The sequence below is a fragment of the Micrasema longulum genome, unplaced genomic scaffold (assembly GCF_059751315.1).
Source record: "Micrasema longulum isolate JH-2025_06_02 unplaced genomic scaffold, ASM5975131v1 h1tg000904l, whole genome shotgun sequence".
Lineage (NCBI taxonomy): Eukaryota > Metazoa > Arthropoda > Insecta > Trichoptera > Brachycentridae > Micrasema > Micrasema longulum.
The window spans coordinates 60997-76500 of NW_028278095.1; the positions used below are offsets into that span (position 1 = coordinate 60997).

The window sequence follows — 15504 nt, forward strand, 5'->3', positions numbered from 1 at the left end:
ATTTAACATGGGTAAACATAAAGTGGCTAGTATTTAGCTAGGTAATAATGAAAAAGAAAAATAATGCTACAATAATACTTTATAAATAATACGTTTTTTGGAGCAATATGAAAGCTTAAATAATCTTAATACCACCTTTATTTTATCAGTTGGTTGGAAGAAGTTGGAATTTGGCAATAAATCCACAAATGTATAATGTAAATATAAAGAAATAAACAAAAATACGTATCCAAGAAAACAAAGTTAATTTTAATAATATATTTTTAAATAAATTCATTCCTTTTCTAAAAAATAACGAGTGAGATTACATTTTAATGCATTAACAGAGTTTGTATTGAATTATGTTTGTAACTATGCATAATTTCCATTTTCATTATTTTTAAAGCATTTATTGTTATTTCTTTGGATTGTTATTCTTATTATTGCTATTGTATTATGTATGTATGTATTTATTAACAAACGCCTTTATTAATAATTTCATCGGGATCGTAGAACAACGACGGATGTGCGAAAAATGCGTCATCAAGTTGTGACATAGTGTCAAAAAAAAATTTAAACCGCTCTCCCATATAAGCATGTTTATAATTTTTTTTTTCTACTCGCATACAACTGAGTATTTATGGCAACACTTAGAATTTTTATTTTTTATTAGCATACATATTTATATATATATAAATATAAATATATTTATATTTTTAAATATGTTTTATTTCTAATTCGATTCTGTGAATAAAATTAAATTTTTAAAATATTCAATTTATTTTTTTATATTTTTTACTTGTTAATTATTATGGCCCTAACACAGCCTAAAAAGCCATAATAAGTTCGTGAATATGTAAACTGAAAATAAATTTGAAATGTATAAATAAAAATGAAAACTTTGTGTGAAACAGAACCAGAATCCCGGACGAGTATTTTCGACTCGATGACTAATCTCAAGTAAAAATCCTGAAAACGAAAATTAAGTGGAGATAAGTCCGCTACGTAGTGTAGTGGTTGGTGGTTTCGCCTACCACCCTTGAGGTCCTGGGTTCAATTCCTGGCCGGGTGGACGAGATATAATTGATTTTAAAGGTGTTTCTAAACTGCAATATTTCATTGTTTCTGGAGCGTAAGACTGATAACCTTACCTCGCAAGTGATAAATTAAGGTACAGCTTAAAATACGAATGATATTACATACAACTAATTATTATAATTTCATTTCTTAACTCTTGTGTAGCTGTGATGTCACACTAGTGTACATACGATACAAGACTTGATATATCTCTCTTATTTTTTTTTAATGATAAAGATTTTTGTAATCTTCAAATAGACATTTTTACACCGAATTTGGTAAGTAAAATTTGCATAACTGTGCTGAATTTTATAACAAAAAATATTTATTCTTGCTAAGCGAAGAATTAATGTAACGCCAATACAGCAATAAATATATATGAAAGAGAGCACGAAGATAGAACTCGGAACAAGAAAGGCGAAAACGCTGTTCTGTGGCCGGTGTTTGTGAGAAAAGAGATACAGTCGGTTATTGACAGAGATGGGGGGTGCGCGCACGCACGTAAGATGACCGGCGTACTGATGATTTTTAATTTATTTTGCATTAACAGGGTTAAATTATTTGCTTATTTTTACAAATTATGGAAAAGAAATTATTTTACAGTATGTATCCATGTTTTTTTTTTTTTTCAACGTCAACTTTAGAATATTCCGTTTTAGCTTCTGGTAACACGATATTACATCCTGCGCGCAAAGGAATTATTTACCACATTCTTAAAGATATTTTTTTTTTATAAACCCAAAATCATCGAGAATATATTTGTTACCTGGAAGTATCACGAATGATTTGGTCACCGTAGGTTTGACGGCCCTTCCATCAGCAGCAATGATTGTAGCGTCGTGTCCAGCCAGCATTACTGACAGCGGACAGTCCAGAGGAACTGCGTTTATCATACGTATTCTATACGTTTCGCCAGCAGATACGGAAATCCTGAAAAATGATCGACATACAAAGGCTTAAAACTTTAAAAGGTCAAATTATTGAAATAAATATATTTTGTTTCCCATCACGATACATTATTCACACACAACCACAGATAATATTGTGGGTATACTGGCAAAAAGCTTAAACTCTCAAATCCCTGTTTTGGGAAATCAAGCATTTAAGTTTTGTTCCAATTTTACTATTTTATATATTATTTAAATATAGTAAGATGTTAAGTGCTCATTTAAGAGCATGTTTTTAATTTTTCCGTTTCTTGATTTTATATTAAGTAAATATTAAGTTTTAAAATTTATAATTAGAAATCAAACACTGATTTGAGTCTACTGAACACTTTATTTTATTTTTATGATTTTTCACATTTATGACATTCGTTTGAAAATGATTATTTTATATTTATGACATTCGTTTGAAAATGCCCTCATAAGGCGAAACAATTGTCACGAAGTTTTTATTTTTATATGTTTATATTTGTAAAAATAAAATAAAGTGTTCAGTAGACTTAAATCAGTGTTTGATTTCTAATTATTAGTTTAAATATGGAGTTCTACAAAATAAACACCAAATCAATCAATAAATATTAAGTTATTTAAAACTTTTAACCTGAATAAAATACCGGGTATACGACTAAACCTTAAATTTATTTTTAAAACTACAGATATATGAAATTTAATATGACTACTTAGTGTATTATGCCAGTTTGTAGACCGTTAAAAACTTTATAAAACTGCATCATTAAGTCAAATCCGCATATTTTCGAGTTAACGTTTTTTGCCAGTAAACCCACGATATTTCAGTGCACACAACCATAAATTCAAAAATTACGATAACTAGGTAAGATATATAGATAGGCGCCGTGGCGCAGTTGGTTAGACGGCTAACTGTGAAACTAGCGTCGCGGGTTCGATCCCGCCAGTTGCAAGAAAGAAATTCAAGAAATATTTTTTTCTCAATTGGTCTGGGTGTTGTGGCGTATTTTTCATAGCTTCTTTCTAAATCCTCTCTTTCCTACCTGCTGATAAGCCTTTGAAATAGAGGCTTAGCGGGTTATTATTTTAAAAATATCAAATAAATGGGTGTTACATGAGCTATGTCCATTTTTTCCCAGCGAAGAGGACAATAAAAAAAATACAACTAAATCTTATGCTTTAGGTGCCAGTCCATGAACAATAAAATACTGGAGACTAGAGCCACCTTTAAAATCAATATTTCGAGCCCACCCTGCCAGGAATCGAACCTGGGACCTCAAGCGTGGAAGGCAAATGCGCCGGCCACTAATAGGCATTTTCACCTAAGAGTAGCCATCGAATCAAAACCCCTAGTCAAGTGTTCTGGTTCTATTTCACAGACAGAACTGTTTTCAATCCACCAGGGCCCCGATTACAATGGGAATTTAACAGAGTTATCTTCTACAGTCAATAAAGAAAAATTTATATGTATGTACGAAAGTGTGTATATTTGTATGAAAATTCAAAGTATCTTCGTCGGTAACCTATAAACGAACATGTTTAGAATAAAAAAATTGTATGCATATTCTGCTTTTCATACAGAAAGCTTACGTTGTAGATAAAATTGAAGATAAATGTAAACTTCCCATTATAATCAGGGCCCTGGACACGGAATGTCGTTAAGCGATTGACAGACAAAATAATTTATTGAGTATTAACATAAGCTGTGTTCGTCTTATTCCAAATGAAAAGAACAAGAGGACACAATAAATTATTACAAATGAGTCATTACTGAAAATTACAACAAATTGGTCAAAAATGTATTCTCTTTCATTATTTTACAATAAATAAGTCAATAGTTCACAGAATCTTCACCGTACACTGCGCAAATATCGCGAGCAGATTTATGAATTGACTTGATTGAATTCGAACAGAAGGAAGTGTCGAAAATGCTCACTTTCGTCTACTTGACATTACACTTTAAAGGCTTGTAACCAAATAAAATAATAGAGGTAACTTAAAAGCAAACACAAAATCCTGTAGAGCAGAATTTTTTTTTTCGAACGACCTTTACCATTTTGTTTTACTTTTGGTGGTCATTTTTAAATTTAGTAAAAAACGAAAACAAATTGTAAAAGAAATCAATATGGTACTTTCACAAAATAAATAGAATTTACGTAGAAAAATATAGAAATAATCATGCATAAAATGTAATTTGATCTTGAAATGCGATATAACATACACATTTTCTTAGTTGGTTTTAATTATTTAATTTACTATCTTGATTTAACAACCGGATTAAAACGACACGGATGTGTAATTTAGCGTAGTAAATATTCTACAAAGATATAATATATAATATAGATAGTTTATCGACTAGACAACACTTTCTACACGTTGGTTTTCTTATCGTCATTTCAAATAAAATTATCATTTCATAAATAATTTGCCAGTACTGTAAACACGATTTATGTTACTATTGTTGGATCTAAATACAATTTCCCTTCATTTAAATGGAGTATTAAATTTCTAACAATAAAACAAACAAAAAAAACTCACTTTCCTTATTAAATTCTAATGACAAATACGACTAACGTAAACTACCAGTTTTAATAATTATGATTCCGTCTGATTTTCTTTTTCTATTGTACTGCGTGCCTATAAACTATTGTATGTATCATAAATTATAAAAACGCTTCTTATACATGTTTTGAACCATTTTTACGATATATTTTTTAAGAGTTGTTAAAATATCAACGTGAGAACATGGAAATGCTTCAAATCATTGTAAACATTAACTGGGTACGGGGAAACTCTTATAATAAAATAAAAGAACTTTGCTTTTCACGCGCTATTTAACATAATATCGTGTTTGGTAAATCATTAGAGCTTTTTTTTATTTTTCTTAAAGCAAAAGTTGCCTATTTTAGTAAAATATAATGAGGAAGTTCAGTGTTACGAAAAATTGGATTTAAAAATGTCTTAAGGCGCGGCAAAAATTGGAGTATTTAATTGTTCAAAGAAGTTTCTCTAAAACTGTGTGTAACAATCAATCAAAATGATTTTATTAAAAAAGAACTACTTCGAACAACGTCATTAGTTCTCCGAAATCAACCAATGATAGAGTGTTGTGATAGATCTCCAGTCACCAGAAAGCCAACTAACCAATCAGAACAACTCATCGAAGAGAACTTGGGACGCCACAAGCGGAATAATTTCAAAAACAGAAAACTTTAAAAAAAATATTCAACATCTAGATATTATGAGAATTGATCAAATAATCAAATTCAATGTTGCCAATGAAATTAACAAAGATATTTTTAAAACAAACTAAAAAAAAATATTTCTTTCATAACTACGCACCAAGAGGATCTAAAAGTATAAGACTGGAAAATAAAAAAAAAACATTTTCCCCGAACTGCCTTATGCACAAGGGAATACAGTTATTTGAACGTAGTTATGCCGAAAGCAGCTAGTCCACAATTTTGAAAAAATGAGATATTGGTGTTATCGGGTGCAGTAATCTCAATTCTATGTTCTGCTAAAAACAGCCAAACCGCTTTCATACAAAAAACTGTAATAATCACCTTCTAAAAATAGTGTCGATCACAAAAATGGCATTTCTCAATTTGCAGAAAACACCCACAACACTAGAACAATCTTACGGTACTTTCAAAATCATTGAAACTGGTCAATAAGATTCTTGTTTATTTTATAAAAAAAACTAATGTTTTCATTGTTTATCATTTGTCAAAGTCAAAAACATTCCAACTGTTGTGTAGATTTAATTATAAACTCTTTTCATAAAAGTGCTATTATCTCAGTTACACTTTTCTATGGCTGGCTGCTTTCTGCATAACTGCGTTCATTTGTGGAAATGCCAGAAAGCATAAAAAATATTATAAATTAAGATAGTGAGTGTACACTAGTAATGAATAATGTTAAAATACGTATAGATGTAAATATTGTGTTGTATATAATACTAGCGGACCCGAAAAACGTTGTCCTGCCTGAACGTTGGCTTGCCTGCTATCATCTTGGAAATATACTTTTTATCTAGGTACTTGTTTGTGATTAAATTTCGGAACTAAAAATTGTTGATATTCAAAAAATATTGAATTCAAGTGCGTACTTGATTATGGTTAAATTCCAAAACATTATTTTTTATTTTTTTTTCAAATATGGCATTCTTTTTGCAAACGTCAAACTCCGGTCGTCTCACCAACAAAGTGGTGTACTTACGTAGGAATACGATTTTTAAAAATGTATTGAATTTAATATTATTTTAGTCTTACCAAAAATCTAATAAAAAGAAATAAATGGGTAGAAATTATTAAGAATTTAAGGAAAGAATCTGATTGAGATCCACAAAAAACAAATGCTGTTTGTAAACATTCAAAAACAAACTCTTTAAGCTAGGGTTTCCTAGGACAGCGGTGCCCGTATTTTAACGGCCGTAGTGAACATTGATGCGGTTGACAGCCGTCGTAACGGTGACTAGAGAGTGGTTTCCTATAAATATGGTGTTGATAACACCGTTAAAAAATAAAACCACTCTCTAGTCACCACTACGACGGCTGTCCACCACATCACCGTTCACTACGGCCGTTAAGATGCGGGCACCGCTGTCTTAGGAAACCCTAGCTTTATACACAAAAAAACAACATCTTTCAATTTTTTTGCAAATGCATTCTCATCGAATGCAACCCTGGAAGATCGATAAATAAATATTTGGCTCATAACTTTTTTTCAACATATTTGATTGAAGATTTTAATATCTACGAACACGCACAGCGCAAAGATCTATATTTCTCTGAAAACCGCAAGTAAATCGGTTAAGAAGTTTAGTAGTACGGTGACATCACACGTACAGAGGAATTATATATTATAAAGATAAAGATAAAGATTAGACTACGTATGTTTATCATATAACTAAATAAATAATAAGATAATACTTCAATGCGATTAAACCCATCATAAACCATAACTACCCTCTTTCTAATGCAATTAAGTATTTAATTCGATTTCACTATCGCTATAAAATCCTTAGTATAAATATCTGCATATACGTGCAATCAGTTTTAATTTAACTCTTAAGTGCAGTCGTTAAGTATGTTTAGTGACGTGTAATGCACCGCACCTTCTATTGAAAGTAGCAGAAGAAAATCTTAATTTTATGGTATCTGAACACCGAGTGTGATAATAAAAATAATAATATCAACATTTATGCAATTAAAAGGCATTGAGAACATTTATTTCATACTTTTTCAATGTAATTTGTATTGGAGACGTATTTAATGTTATTATTATATTTTTATGGTAAATATATTAAAAATAAGTGAACTTTTTTTAAATTAAAATTTTGTCATTATTCCCTTCCCGCACATAATGGTGCATAGGACACTGCATTGGTACATCAACCGCAGCGTATCTTGATCATTTTTGTTACATGAAGTTAAGATTATCAATCTTAAGTATTTCATGTCATCCATGTCGAGAATTAAATCCGAGACATTTTGCATGGTAGGCAAACGAGCTGACCGTTCACAAAATTTGATTAGTCGTTAGTAACTATAGGTTTAAAAAATGAGAATCAAATTGTAATAGATTGGAGAACGAAACGGAGTTAACAAGATTACCATGGACAACAATTTGACATAATGAGGAAGTTCAGTGATACGGGAAATCGGATTAAAAAAATGTTATCTTACGCGGGGTAAAAATTAGAGCATTTAATTATACGGCGAAGTTTTCTGAAAATGTATGAAAAAAGTAATAAAAATCAACCTCTCTGAACGACGTCGCAAGTTCTTGTCAATCGACCAATCAGTGATAGGTTGACCATTTCCGGTTTCCGGGAATCAAACTCACCAATCAGCAGAACTCTCAGACGAGAACTTGTGACGTCACGGGCGGAGTAATTTTTAAAATAACAAAACTTAAAAAAAATATATCGCGATTAGAATACGATACATAAAATATCGGCTTAGTTTGATAGTCTACTAAAAAATTTAAAAATATTTTTAAAAACCACTGAACTTCCACAGTATTATAAATCTTTATTTTTTAATGTTTAAAATATATATATTCTTAGGTATACAATCTCAAAGTCATTTATGTATATAATTTATTTATACTTACTTCATGAGAAATGAACTTAAATTTTGAGAATAAGTCAAAAAAAATACTGTATTTTTAATATTTTCTGCAATAACTTTGTGTATCATTTTAAATTAAATTTGGAGAAATAAAACTTATACTGTGTTTTTTGATACACTCACTTTATTTTTACCAACTAGTTTCGGTAACCAACTGTTACCTTCTTCAGGGTATTTTTATAACTTAAACTTATACTTTGTTTTTTGATACACTCACTTTATTTTTACCAACTAGTTTCGGTAACCAACTTTTACCTTCTTCAGGGTATTTTTATAACTTAAAAATACCCTGAAGAAGGTAACAGTTGGTTACCGAAACTAGTTGGTAAAAATAAAGTGAGTGTATCAAAAAACAAAGTATAAGTTTTATTTTTCCAAATTTAAATTAAAGAAAATACTACCTATGTTAAACTGCAAAATTCGTGTTGAATGAAATTGTTATCTTTTGTATCTTACGTCCTTAGAGTATAAGATTTACGTCACGCGACTCATTTAAAAATACCAACCATTTTTTAATCATCTGCATTTCATACACAATAACGCGAATATTATTTTTACAAAAATATTATCAAGTTGTACTATGTGCGCTTTCGTAATTTGGTGATTTACTGCCCAGTGATATATTATTTGTATTCGATGACTACTCAGTTATTACTTCACAAATGCATCTAACCGTAACAGTAAAAGAATAACAATTATTGACTACACGAAACATTCACTCTCGTGCAATATCTAGAACTCGATACAAGTGCAATACAATGTTATGATGTTAGCTTTGGTGCAAGTATAAAACAAAATGCATTTGATTCATGTTTAAAGGATAAACCTGGTGGTCAAAAAACTTTGTGAGAACGACTCGAAATCGGTAGACATAGAAAAATCGGCAAGTGGTTATATGTATACAAATATTTACTAACGTTTACTGGAAAAATCGGCAAGCGGTTATATCTATACAAATATTTACTAACGTTTACTAAAAAAAATGCTCAATACGTTAGTAGATACCTGAGCTAATACCGTTTTGATTACGTCATACTCGTAAAGCGAAAGACGAGAAGCAAATTTCGTCTAATTTTGACACCTTCAGACACTTACACCAGAAATAAGGCACCACTCGGAAATCTCTTTAAATTAATAATAATAAATCTTAATAACCAATTAATCAAAATAACCAAACAAAGTCAAGCATGACTAAAAGGCGGACTGATTGCTGCTAGCAATTTCTTACCGTCTAACCAATATTTTTTTTAAAATACAATAATAATAATAAAAATTAAATTAAAAAAAATAAATAACACAATATATTATAAATAACCTACAAAGTGAAATGGTTTACAATTATTTTATTATATTGTCATTTAACGTTAATTTGTAAAAATTTAACGAATTCAGTTAAATGGTTCATCAGTTTTAGGGACAAGATTTTAAGAATTTTAATTAGAAATGTATGACTTAATAATATTTTTTAAATAAATATATTAAATGCTCTTATATAGATTATTTGGATATAAATATACGTTTTTTAAAAATTTATTTTATTCAATTCACATTAACGCCCGGAGGGCTTTTTCAAGTGTGGTTTATGGGTAAAACATATAAAGTAAGAAATAAAATATAGCATTAGGTTCATTCAAATACATATAACTAGTAAGAATATAAATATGACATAATATACAAAAATATTGTAAAACATAATTTTAAATATAAATTTAAAATTATAAAAATTAATTAATATATCCAGCAAGAAAAACCATTTTTTAAGGTATACTATTAAAAATGCAATAATACAAATGTCCATTACAATAAGGTCATAGCGGACATTACGCATCTGCCTAAAATGTTTATCGTGTTTATTTTATACCTTTAATATTTCCTTACATATGAAAATAGTTTACTGTGTTTAAATGTAAATGAACATTAGAATGCAAGTACATATTTATAGATTGCCAGAAAAAAACGTACAAAATACGTAAACGTAAATATATTTTATGCGAACCTTTCACAAAAATAGTTGTTTCTGTTCATGTTTGTTAGACAATACGCATTTAACATTAGCGGGTCGTTCCTTTTTTCATAGATCAATTACTATGCCTAGTTAGCAATTAGAAAAGGCGTTATTAGTTTATCTAAAATTTCTAAAAGCACACTTTAATGACTTGGCGCTTTTCGCCATAAATACGAAGATTGTTCTGTTGAATGGTGCAAAATACCAGCTGAAGAGAAATGAAAGTCAATGCCAATAACTTTGTTATTATTAGTCGGGAGCAAGAGAGAAAGGTACAGTTAAGTGAGATACGCATTACTCATACTTTATAAACACACACATTCATGAAACAAAACAAAAAAGCAGCCGCTGAGTACTATATTCAACAAAACGGATGTTGTTGGTGATCTACGTGTAACCTAAAGTCATTTTAAGCAAAAAATAATATATATTTCTTTTGCGATATCTTTTATTCCAACTAGGAACTGCTAATCTTTCTGCTTAAAAAACGTTTTATAATCGTTAAACATATTAAAACCTTTTTTTTTTAATGGAAAAAATATTATATCTTTGAGAAACGCATAAGGCCTAATGTTTAGTCAATACTACCTATTCTTATTGCTTCACAACTACATAATATTATTAGAACCCTGACATCCCTTCATTTAAAAAATAAATAAATTAAATACATCTTTTTATTCCTTTTCTTTCCTTGGTTCCTCTTTCTCTCTCCTTCCAAACTCATAACATGATTCTACATTCCGCATCCTGTAATATGTATAACATAATGTACTATTATTTAAGTTAATATGTGCAAGCCTTATCTCCCCATTAAAAAAACCGCTGTTATTTTCAATTAATTAGGTTTTTTCATCGATTTATATATTTTATTTTTTAGTACAAGTTTTTGACCAACTCTTTTTTTTTGACTTGATTGGCTGGAAGATATTGCTTTGCAACAAGTCCGTCACAAAACTTATTCTTTGTGCTTGAAGATTTAAATAAATAAATAAACAATATATATTCCAAGCATTTTTAAATGGTCGAATGCAGAATTGTTCTTTGTACGCTTGAGGTCTAGGATAAATAAACTAAATAATATCAGAGAAATTTCATATATGACGACGGTGGAAAGGAAAAGATCCTAAGCGACATGTAGCAGCTTTACAGAAAAGCTAATTAAATTAATTTTTTTAATCAATAAAAATATCATTTACCTTTTATTTTGGTATGATTCCTTCATAATTCATTAAAAATTTAAAATGAGGACAATGTTTGACGTTCGATTAATCTGTTAATTTCTAATATTTTGTAGGGTATCTCTTCGATTTAATTACTGCCTCGATTCTTCGAGGCATTGTGTCCACCAAACGCAGGAGATCTTCGAGTTTGATAACCCTGAACCACGAGTGGATGATGGCCTCGATCAACTCCCTTTTATTTCTTGGATTCCGACGCGACACCAGCACTTTTAATTTCAACCATAAATATTCAATGGATTGAGGTCAGGACTATTGTCAGGGCACGGCAGGACAGTGAATAGTAAAGGATGGTCAATGAACCAGTTATGGTTGCTTCGTGCGGCGTGATATGGCGCACCATCCTGCTGAAAGATGCACTGCTCAGAATCCCCTTCGAATAAATCACGAATAATGGGCAGCAGTAATGTCTTTAAGACCACATCTTGTTATTCTTTTTTGGGGTTTATATTACCCTCTATGAGTATCAGACATCCAACACCATGCCATGCCTTGCCATGCTCGCCCACACTGTGGCCGTAGTGGCCGTGGTGGCCGTGGTGGCCGTGGTGGCCGTGGTGGCCATGGTGGCCGTGGTGGCCGTCGTGGCCGTGGTGGTGAACGCGGGCTACAAACCTTCGCCCGGTTGATAACAAACAATTCCGTCCAATTCCTGCGTTCTAATGCCCAATTCAGACGATGTTGTCCCTGATTTTGATACAAATATGGCTTCTTAAGGAATTCTTGCACACAAACCATTTCCAACGAATTCCAATGTTATTAAAAGTTTCCACCTAGTGTAGGTTTTATATCCTTAATAATAAAAAAAAATCCTTACCGCACCTAATGGTGCATAGGGGACTGCATTTGTACACCAAACGCGGCGTATCTTGATCATTTTTTGTAAAAAGAAGGTAAGCTAATCTGTCCTACACTTCAGGTGCCAGCTCAAGGACTTAGAAATGTTAGAGGGTAAAATGACATTTTTTTAAAACAAATATTTCATAATTTCATTTTAAGCCATTTGCATAGTAAGCAAACGCGCTAACCATAAGACTACATTAGGCTTTTTTATTAAAATATATTAATCTTATTATAATCCATTCAAATTCACGTTCAAATTTAAATGACGAGCAACTTCTAACTCTTTTTCATTTCGATTATCTGATAAAACGCCGCGTTGTTTTCGATGTAACTATAAATTAGATACTAACCTTCTAAATAAAATACAAACAAATGCGGGATTGAGAACACTCGGACATCGGGAAATATTTAAACTGCCTTTGTTTTCAAGTAATGCTACATACCACACACCTATGGCCCGGCCTATGGCATGTGGCGGGAATATAACATATTTTCCCGAAACAATAAAATTGTCATTTTTCATGATACTCTCTAAGCTTTTGCGAATAATCTCTTAGGAATAAATTTTATTTAATAAGTACACATGAACATCTTATTTTTTATAGCATTGTATCCTGTATAAAAATATGTATTACAGCTTAATATATAAATCTATTTTGTGTAATTCTGTAATTGAAGATAGGTATATATGCATGTAAATTGTATCGACGAATACTTTCAAATTGTATGTTTTCTAGTATATATCTTGGTTAAATTACATAATAAAATAAAATAAAAATATTATTACTCCCGATCATCATGTTATATGTTCACGCAAGAATTTGTTTTCGGGTGGATTTTTTCGAAATAAGAAACTTTAGTTTTTTACAACACTGGAAGACGTCTCTCAAAAAACTTTCACTCCCATTGCCCCGATGAAAGTATACCAAGAGTAAAATTGAATCAAAATGAAAATGTCTATCTCTATGCTAATATTCATGCTCTTCAAGTAACAGCGGTAAGGAAATCGTGTTTTGCACATACGAACATATTGGCCTACTTAAATTATGAGTCCGAGAACAATGCCGTGTACATATCGCTAGCCCAAAGCAACAATGAGATAAACCCGAAATTTCCGATTTTGAGATACACATGCAGATATGTTAATAACTTAAATAAATGAATATTTTTAAATAATAAAATATTGAAGTTAGATAGTTAACCTATGTAAAACTATAATATTCATGAACCACTTCAAATAATTTAATTTTGTCAGACCCTTCGCCCTCCTCAAAGTCCGATTATCTGAGAATAGGTTCTTCAGAGATGTCTCACTGTTGCTTTGGACTAGTGATATTAATAAGAAATACTTCTATGAAGAAGGTAACAGTAAGAAGTGTGTGACGCTGGCGTAAAAAATAAATAGGCAACTGGCTTCATTTCCTAATGCGAACGGAAGAAACTCTTGTCGCAATACTGTCGTAGGTTCATGAAAATCGTGATAAATTTCGGCATGGACAATGGATGTTTTCACATATAAAACGTTTACCTACTGAATATTTCATTAAGTGTTCCTCTCTCGGCTTGTGACTTGTGACACCTTTACTCTTATAAATAAGATACTCGTGCCTTTTTTACAATATTTTGATAATGTTTAAATGTTTGTAGACGTTGGGTTCTGGATAGTTATTTTATTACTACAATAATTTCCCGATCTCTATAACAGATAGTCAAATTCGCGACTTAGGTGTTATTATTGATACGAAACTAATGTTTAATATTCATATTGAATCAGTCCTGAAAAAAACATAAAATGGTCGGACTTATTATGCTAATATCGAAACCATTTAAACATGCAGAGACATATGAAAAACTCTACAAAACATTTGTTCGTCCCCAGCTAGAATACTGTACTCATATTTGGTCACCTTACTATAATGTAAGTATTAATAGACTAGAAAGGGTACAACTATTTTTTTTAAGCTGGTCGACTACCGGTTAAACATTAACTTTTTTAATCATGTTGAAAGTATGCTGTACCATGGAATAAATTCTCTTAAAAATCGAAGAATAATGTTAGACCAGTTATTTTTATTCAAACTAATAAATAATAAAATTAATTCTCCAAACCTACTTAAAAGACTTCCATTCCGTGGGCCATCTAGACCGACAAGACAAAATCTTCTGTTTTACACTGAAAACGCGTCAACAAACTATGTTAAACAATCTACATTACCTAGAATATGCGGCCAATATGACAATATATTTACCGAGGCTGATATTTTTTGTGAAAATATATGTAAATTTAGGTAAAAAATTATAGAAATATTGAGGGAAGGAGATATTTAACTTTATTATTATTATTATATACATATTTTTTCATTTCGTTTCTTTTACATTTATTATATTGAACATAATTTAAATTATTGTACTAAGTGTAAACAATTTTTTTGGTGTGTGCAAGAGTTTCTTGCACTATATACAAAGAAATTGGCAATATATGTGTACATACTGTTTGTTTACCTAATAAAATAAATAAATAAATTTACAAAAAAAACATTCAATTAAAAAAAAACAAATGGTAGGTACCTTTATAATTATCTTAATAGGTCATTTTATTTATTAATTTATTTATTTACAGATACATAGGTTGTTTATTACACATTATTTGAGGCATAAGGCCCAACTCCGTCGGCCTAAAAGTCCAGTGTTGAGTTGGGACGAGCAATTAATTGACACAGACACATGAGTATATCATCACACATATTATAAAGGATCAGAAACATAAAAATAAAAGCAACAAAATATTTATGTCAACGAAAGTTTTATAGATTCACGGATCCGAGGGTCGAATCCTGCTCTACCACGGCTTTATTCCTGTTTTACAGTACTGTTATTTACGGCTAGGATTCGGATAAATCGTAAGAACGCTAATATTAAATAATGATAATATAAAAATAGTCTATTTGATTTTATTTTTTTTCTTCCTTACTTTAATACATAATTGCTAGGTCTAATGAATTTATCATACTTTATCTTTATAGCGCTTACAACAATTATTTTTACAAATTAGTGACGATGGTATTTTGCATGTATTACCCAAATATTTCCATTTTAGGGGCCATTTTCAACGAGTTGTAAACTCACTATTAGAAAATAAAAATCATGTTGTGGTAGAGTGGGGTTCAAGCCTCGGACCTTTGATTTGTGATTGCGATTGTGTGTAATACATCACTTTTTCACATTCTTAATCGTAATCATATTATCAACTACATAGAAAATATCCTATGTAATCATGTAATCACTTTAAGATGTCGATACTTACTAAAGTGTAT

General features: G+C 30.6%; 1 protein-coding gene across 1 annotated transcript in view; it reads right to left on the minus strand.

The window, feature by feature from the left end:
- LOC148278240 (multicopper oxidase 3-like) overlaps window positions 1-15504 on the minus strand; it is a 56094-nt gene that overhangs the window by 12009 nt on the left and 28581 nt on the right. The window contains exon 4 of the mRNA XM_088231699.1: window positions 1823-1986. Within this exon, the coding sequence (XP_088087825.1) occupies window positions 1823-1986 (164 nt within the window). The remainder of the gene's footprint in view (window positions 1-1822; window positions 1987-15504) is intronic.